The 8,887-nt window shown below is 29.9% G+C and overlaps 1 protein-coding gene across 2 annotated transcripts in view; it reads left to right on the top strand.

The window, feature by feature from the left end:
* LOC110101467 (glutathione reductase, cytosolic) overlaps positions 1-8,628 on the top strand; it is a gene marked incomplete at its 3' end in the record, with an annotated part of 43,730 nt that extends 35,102 nt beyond the window's left edge. For both annotated transcript variants that reach the window (XM_028694743.1, XM_028694744.1), the window contains 4 exon segments: positions 4,880-4,953; positions 5,258-5,365; positions 5,487-5,551; positions 8,515-8,628. In XM_028694743.1, the coding sequence (XP_028550576.1) occupies positions 4,880-4,953; positions 5,258-5,365; positions 5,487-5,551; positions 8,515-8,628 (361 nt within the window).
* Positions 8,629-8,887: the final 259 nt, after the last annotated feature.

Consider the following 8,887-nt stretch of genomic DNA (forward strand, 5'->3'; position numbering starts at 1 on the left):
AAAAATAAGGTGATCAAGCTCCACCACAATGTGCTTAAGTTTCTACAACTATAAATGAATTATGTTTAAATGTGATTGCTTATTATCTTCTAATTATAAATCTCCTATAAGATTCTAAAATAAAACACCTTCCAAAGGAGAGGAGAGTTTTTTTTAGTCATATATGTATGTATAAACAATCATATTTAAAATTTTACAACTCTTTAAATTTATACTTAAATTTAAATATACAATGTAGACGCTCTACATTTATATTTGATCATTTGCATATATATATATATATATATATGTACATAGATGCTTTGTACATTTCTTTTATTTTTTAAAATAAACCTTGATATATTCTACTTTATTTTTCCTTTTGCAATAAATAAAATGTGCCATAAACATAAATGTAATGCATGTATGAATATAGTGTAGGTGTATATAATTTAATAAACTAAAATGCACCAACAAAAAAGTAATTATGCATGTCATAGAATGCATGATAGTAAACAAACATATCAAGGATACCATCCAGGCAAAGGTATTTACATCACACCAAACACACTACGACCTAGCCTAATATTAGAGTCAGTGACCCTAGTAAACAAGTTCTAGTGTGTGAAAAAGATTGTGTAATTTTGATATGTCCTAAAAAATTTAATTTTTAAGCTATTTAAATTTGAAGTTGTTTGTTGGTTATATGTTAGTGGGAATTTTGATTTAAGTTTAAGTTTTAATACTTTAAAATTTTATTAATTGAATTTTAATATGTTTTATTTATTTGAATTATTTTATTTTAAATTTTAAAGAACCATATTAGTTAGTGGCTTCAAAGTGTACAAGCCACTAGCCCAAGTCCTAAGACTCATAATTGTAATGTTATCTTTTTCTCATAAAGGATAGGATTGGTTGCATAAAATCTTTTATTTTGATTAAGTGTTTTAGTCCTTAAGCTTTCAATTCAATACATTTTTTCCTTTCTAAAGGGAGTCAAGTAAATAGCATGAAAGCTTCAATGCCTAAGTATTTTCTTATTGATTTTACAATAGCTTTTTTAAGTAGAATAATAATTTTTTTGTTAAATTAGGGCTATGAGGTTTATTTCACTCTCATTGGGGCTAACTAGTAGCTTTGTGAGCATGTGTTACCTAATAATATACCACATTGTTATATTTTAAACTTTACATTTGTTAAAATCATTAAATATTTATGATTCCATGCGTTTATGTCTTTCAAAATATAGATAAATATAATACATAAAAGTCTAATTAATTATTTAAAGACCCTTCAATCCAATGCACATATAATTTCTAGGAGTTGGATATAATGCATAAGGATTTATATTGTTTAAATTTGATTAAAGACTTTTAAAATCCAATGCTATTATGCTCTCTAAAATATTTAAACATTAAATAGAATGGTCATTTATTTAATGATTTAACATTTAATTAATAAATATATTTAATTAAATCAAGTTTAATTGAATTAATTATCAAATATTATTAGTTTGAGTTAATTAAAATTTATTTGTTATCATAAATTTTTATTTGATTTTTATTTAAAATTTTAATGATTTATTTAAGTTTTTAATTAATGTGGAATGATTATTAAATATTGAATTTTATTTTGGAGTTTTTTTTAATTTATTTTAGTGTTAATTTCAAGTTACTTTAATTTAATTTTTAACTTATTTAATTAGATTGCATTAATGTCGAATTTATTCTGATTAGTTTAATTTATTTATATTTGATTAATTTATTTTTTTAAATAATTTATTATTTTATTTATTTATTAGAATTTATGCATTATGATTTAGGAAAATAAAAAGAAGAAAATGCTAAATATGGTGATAAACCGATACCACGCAACCCTAAACTTGGCAAAATGAGTAAATTTCTAATCACTAGTGACAAGGGAAGTGCATTGAGTTAAAAAATCTTAAAAAAAATTTAAAAATTTAAATTCAAATAAAAAAAAATTTTTGTTAAGGCATAAAAATTAAATTTTTTTTAAATCAATTAAATAAAATTTCATAATTAATTTAATTGAACTGTTTCTTTTTTGATTAAAAATTATTAATTAAATCAATTAAATTATTAATAGCATGGATTTAGGAGGCCCTTAATCCATCTTAAATAATTAAATACTCCTTTTGCATTATATACAATTCCTTAAAAATAGCTTATGCATATCGATTGGAGGGTTTTAAATAATATTATTGCAGCTTCTTATGTACTAGCTTGTCTCCTTTAGAAGGTATAAGTCATGAGTCCCTCATAAGTCTTTAATTAATTTTAATAATATAAATTAGAAATATGATAATGTGAATATATTTCTGGTTAACAAGATAATCCCCTCTCCTTTGGAAGATGTGTTCTTTTGAAATCTAATAGGAGATTGGAGCTAGAAGATATTAAGAATCACATTTAAACCTAGTTCAGTTATAGGTGTTGAAACCCAAGCATATTGTGGTGAAGCTTGACCATCTTATTTTTTCAGTAACACCCTGGGATGTATTTATGTTTCAAGTAAATGAATAATTTTTTTTTATTTATGCATTATGTTTGCATAGCATTTAATACTTCATACATTATACATGACGTTAGCTAGATTCATTTGCATATTTTGTATAGTCTAGATTTTAATTTCTTAATTAAAATTATTGACTTGTCAGGATAGAGCCATCCTATCTTGCATGAATAAGACTTTGATTGATTATAAGAATGTTAGCTGGTTGTCCACTCCATATAGATATAAATCTATATTGTACGCATCTCAATGTGTCTTTTCTTAATCTTAAATAAATTCTAAATTTATAATTTCTTCTAAAATGATAAATCAATCTTGAAGCTTTTAAACTCAAAATTTTAATTAAATTTTCATATATTTAATTAGTCTATTTCTCACATTCGGAGATGTAATTAATTATAGAGGCTTACCTCTATAGGGATTCTAGAACCCGTTATAAAATAAACTCTACTTTAGTTTTTTAAAGTAGGAAAAAATCTTTGGACGCAGACTAAATCTTATTCCTTGCTTAATTTTATAATGAAAATGATAGGTGAATGTAAATTTTATCATTCGAGATGAATTCTACATTCCCCATGCTTAGTTTGTTTATGAAAATAAATTATTTCTCTTTTCAAGTCGATAGTGTGACATTAGTCTATCTTTCGATGTAGTTAATGTTAGTTGTACAAATTTGTCTAAAGAAATATTAAAGCGAATATGTGGCAATACATTGCGTTTGTCCACGCTCATATATAAGATTGGCTTTAATCTTCCTAGAAGGAGAATGATGATTTTCTTTAAATTTCATTTCATTGCATCTAAATCTTTATAAGGTCTTCAAATTCAAGATTACATTATGAATTCTAATCCATAATATGAAGTTTACTAACAGATCCAGTTTAATCATCTTTTTATAATACTTCAATTATTCATCATGTCAAGTGAAAGAAACAAGATAGGTCCAAATGATATATGGAACCCCACTTGAGTGTCTAGTTTAGCTCATATATTTCTCTAATGAAAACAATCAAATGCTTCATAAATATTAAGAATGACTTATCTATTTAATTCCATTCTATTTGGTTCACTTTATGCATTAAGAATGCCTCTTTTTTTCTCATGCAATCAATACGTTTCATTGAGAAAGTTTTGATCATCTTGATTGATTGTCAAAGCATTTTGAATTTTCTTGAAATTTTATGTGGCTTTGGATTATTTGTTGCTAAAGAGAATGAATGATTTTGATCATGCATCAGAAAGTTATAATATTATAAAAAATCTAATTGGAAGGTGTTAGGTGATTCTCCTTCAAGGAGGAGAAAATTCCATCCCTTATATATATACCCAACATTGAGGGGGTGGGAGTGGCAAGTAGAGGTGGATCGAGTGAAATGGCTGGGAACAATTTCTCTTTTCCACTTGAAATGTTGGAGCAAATGTTCTAGGTGAGAATTGAAAAAATGTTTCTAGCCCAATAGTTGAAGCAACTTCCAACTACTTGCGTACTCCAACCATTAGGGATCAATCTACACGTAGTTTCAAATAAGAAAAATGCAGTTATAATTTTCGTTATAATTTATGGGTAAAATTACATTTTAAGAAGTTTTTAATCCAGCACACACTAATCCATGGTCTATATAGAGTTTCAATGGAGCATGATCCATCTCAGATATACCAATCATGCAAAATAACAGATAAGTAAAATTTTCATAAATAAAATCAAAATGAAGATTATAAAAAGTGGGTTAGAAGAGTTAAACCGTAGATGATTCATTGAGGTGTAATCAATACACTGACATATTATCATATTATTGAATCATTTCGGATATTTTGTTACAATTTGATTTTAATTAATATGAGTCCACTCAATTAAAAAATTGAGTCAACAAAATGACCCTGATAGGAGTGGTGAACTTCTAAAAGTACATCACACATGCTGATCAAGTAAGATTCTCCAAATTAAATAGAGTATTATTTGAAAAGCATTGAACGATCTACGAATGCTTAAATTTGGATTAGGCTTGATCTATAAAGCAAGGGGATTTCTGTAGATCTCCTTAAAAAGAAGACTACATGATAAGGCTTTGTAAATGAAGTTCTTCAAAGACCCATCACAAAACATCACTTATAAAGCTTTCAATGCTTTCAAGCATTTTATGCAGCTAAACTGGTCCACAATTTCTTCTGCTCCTCTGATCTTAAGTTTACTTTGAGATATTTGTTTTTAGGATTTTTTTTTCCGCATTTGTCAGTTAAGTAGAACACTATATCTTTGAGAAGAAAGCTATATTGCAATCAATTAAGTTGCAATTCTTCCTGAATTTCTTTCTGAAGGAGTATGTCACTCTTTATTTATTCCTTTTCATTTTTGCGGCATTGACAGGTAGGGCCCCAAACACAAAAAGATTGAATCTTCAAGCTGTTGGTGTTGAGTTGGATAAAGCTGGAGCTATCAAGGTTCGTTTATCTTTTTGTTGTGTTTATAACAAGTGATTCAGGTCAAAAACCGTAACATTCCAATCCCCCAACACACCCTACACCCTCACCAGCTCACCTTAATTCCTTGAGCTTAGTTTATCAGCTTGAACAGGACAGTTCTCAAACACAAATGTTCTTCAATACTTGAATTTCCAATGCACCATTGAGACATAAGACCTAGTTAAGCTTTTTATGTAGAGGTTACTATGTTTGAGTTATTTTTGTCTCGCATTGACCGTACCATATGGATTGGCTAACTTTTGTAATGCCAATCTTTTGTCAGGTGGATGAGTATTCTCGCACTACTATCCCAAGCATATGGGCTGTTGGAGATGTTACGAACCGGCTGAATTTGACTCCTGTGGCTTTATTGGAGGGGACTTGCTTCTCAGTATGTTCACTTTTGATAGTATTAGTTTTTGTTATAATCTGAAATGTACGAGTTATTTATAGTTAACCATTATTAATTACATTTCTACTTTTTAATACATTTTATTTCAACTTGGTTGCAGAAAACTGTTTTTGGCGGGCAGCCAACCAAACCTGACCATAGTAATGTTCCTTCTGCCGTATTTTGGTAATCAAATTTTTAATTTAACTTAGTGGTTATATCATTGCTCTAAGATACTGTAACTTAAAGGACTTGAGAAACAATATGTATGTCTGTTATCATAAGTAGATATATATATCCACTTGATTAAGTTTCCTAGTGCAATTGTCCTTATAGTATCTATAGGTAGGCTTGATGCAAGAGACCATGGTTGGCTTTAACGGGGAGGGTTTAAGTGATTTTTTTTTTGTGCAAGGGGATGTAGGTGGACCCAATGAAAAATATCTGTGGTTTGGAGGACTTTGGGAAGCTTGCTTTCCAAAGGTGATCTAGAGGTACTATTAGGGAATGGGGTTTGGGCTGATTTAGATTGTCGATTCTATTTGTGGATGCTTTGGGGGGGGGGATGTTTATTATCTAAATACATGAAGTGCTAGGGTGGGGGGTTATTATCTAAAATTGAATACATGAAGTGTAATTTTTATAGTAATAGATTTACTGGTGGGATTCTGATATTGGATAATCAAGTCATTAAAAGAGTGCTTATTTTAGATGAGTTGGTCTATTGTTCAAAATGATGAATAGATGGGGATATTATTAGCATAATTCAAGTTGGATGGTTAAAGTGGAGGAATGCAAAAAACTTGTTGTCTAACAAAAAAGTACCCCTCAAGAGAAAATTTTATAAGATGGTGGTGAGACTTGCAATGCTTTATGGCACATAATGTTGGCCACTAAAAGAGAAGCACAAATTTAAGTGTTGTAGACATGAGGATGTTCAGGTGAATGAGTGGCTTACACTTAGAGATAGAATATGAAATGAGTATATACGCGAAAAATGTTGAAGTAGCTACAGTGGCAGATAAGTTTAGACAGAGTCATCTTAGATGGTTTGGTCATATAAAATGTCAGCCTTCCGATGACTCTAATAGGAGAGTAGATGTACTTGATTCGATATATGTTAAGAAAGGTTGATGTAAACCTAAAAATACTTGATTAGAAAGTATAAAAATAACTTTTTTATTAGATTTAAATGAGAATTTGACATTTAATAGGACATAATAGAGAACAAAGGTTCATGTAGCCGACCACACATAGTGGGATAAAGGCTTGTTGTTATTGTTGTTGTAAGCTAAGGGGAGGTTATGTAGGGAAATACGATGCATGTAGGTGTTCTATGGTTAGCTTATATGTGGGGGAAAGGATACGATAGTTGTTTAGGGTGGTTGTGTGACAGAAATGATGTGTGGAACTGTCGATAGGAAGAGTAGCTGGATTGAGAAAGATTTTGTAGAACTTATTGAAGTTGGTGGATAGAACAAGTGATGGTAGTGTAGAACTTAAATAGAAGAACAAGGATAAGCCACTAATCATTTCCCAAATAATACAGGTTGATGTAAACCTAAAAAGACTTGATTAGAAAGTATAAAAAAACATTTTTATTAAACTTAAATGAGAATTTGACATTTAATAGGACATAATAGAGAACAAAGGTTCATGTAGCCGACCACATATAGTGGGATAAAGGCTTGTTGTTATTGTTGTTGTAAACTAAGGGGAGGTTATGTAGGGAAATATGATGCATGTAGGTGTTCTATTGTAGCTTATATGAGGGGTAAAGGATACAATAGCTTTTTAGGGTGGTTTTGTGACATATTTGATGTGTGGAACTGTCGATATGAAGAGTAGCTTGATTGAGAAAGATTTTGTAGAACTTATTGAAGTTGGATAGAACAAATGATGGTAGTGTAGAACTTAAATAGAAGAACAAGGATAAGCCACTAATCCTTTCCCAAATAAGACATGTTGATGTAAACCTAAAAAGCCTTGATTAGAAAGTATAAAAATAACATTTTTATTAGATTTAAATGAGAATTTGGCATTTAATAGGACATAATAGAGAACAAAGGTTCATGTAGCCGACCACACATAGTGGGATAAAGGATTGTTGTTATTGTTGTTGTAAGCTAAGGGGAGGTTATGTAGGGAAATATGATGCATGTAGGTGTTCTATGGTTAGCTTATATGAGGGGGAAAGGATACAATAGTTGTTTAGTGTGGTTGTGTGACAGATTTGATGTGTGGAACTGTCGATAGGATGGGTAGCTGGATTGAGAAAGATTTTGTAGAACTTATATAAGTTGGATAGAATAATTGATGTTAGTGTAGAACTTAAATAGAAGAACAAGGATAAGCCACTAATCCTTTCCCAAATAAGAAGAATGACTTTGCCCAAATATAATTTTGATTTATTAAAAGCATCCTTACACGACAACATCTTCATATTTAAAAGCATTATGCATAACCAAACTCTAAAAATCTGTAAAAAAAAGAAAGCATTACGAGAGGGAAAAAGACAACAACACAAGAATACCAAGGGGCGATCAACCATTTCATTATTGTATCTTGGAAACTCCACTTGGAAACTCAAAAACTAAATGTAGCTCATTGCCCTAATATCTCTATGTAGCATCTCGTTCTTTGGACTAAAATCAAATTTAATTTATGTTTGGTTATGTGTATTAATGCATGGGAGTGATCATGCACATTTATGCTTGTTTATGACTTTATGTGGGTATTTTTCTTAAATTGTGCTTGAATGCGTTCATTTGTTACCCCATGGGAATTTTGTATGGCTTGATTATGCATTTCTGGTTATCTTTTTACTTTTTTCTGATTGTGTTTTTTGTCTGCTTGTTTTGGTTTTCTATCTGGATTTAAGCAATAATGCCGTGTGCTTTTTGTTAAAAAACATATTTTTAGAAGTATAATGATGTAGATTTAGCATATCGTTCTTGCCACCCTAGGTCTGGGAACAAATGCTAAGGTTTGTGCGTCGTTGTGAAGCATAAACCTCGCTTAAAGCTCATCCAATTTGTTGATGGCGTCCACTTAAATATAAACTAGATTAAGATCAGATAATCTCAGCCCTTCTTTTCAATTTGCATATCTTGTTGTTTTCTTAAGTATTTATGTTCTCATTTTTGCAGCATACCACCTCTTTCAGTTGTTGGTCTCAGTGAGCAGCAGGCTGTAGACCAAGGCAAGAGTGATATTTTGGTTTTTACTTCTACATTTAATCCAATGAAGAATTCAATTTCTGGGTGAGTAGTTGACCACATGACTCAATTTTTCTGCTAAAATATATCTTTAATTTAGAATTATACTTAGATTGCAAGGAAATAATGATTATATTGTAGAGATATTGAAAATAATTTTTGTAAAATAAATTTGGATTATTGGGCACGTACATCATAGGTTAGAAGACTTACTATTATTATGCACATAACTGTTGAGGAAGGATGAAGAGTAGGAAGTGGTAGATCAAAGGTAATATGTAGAGGTGTCAATTTCGGGTCACGG

The sequence above is a fragment of the Dendrobium catenatum genome, unplaced genomic scaffold (assembly GCF_001605985.2).
Source record: "Dendrobium catenatum unplaced genomic scaffold, ASM160598v2 fragScaff_scaffold_542, whole genome shotgun sequence".
Classification (NCBI taxonomy): Eukaryota; Viridiplantae; Streptophyta; class Magnoliopsida; order Asparagales; family Orchidaceae; genus Dendrobium; species Dendrobium catenatum.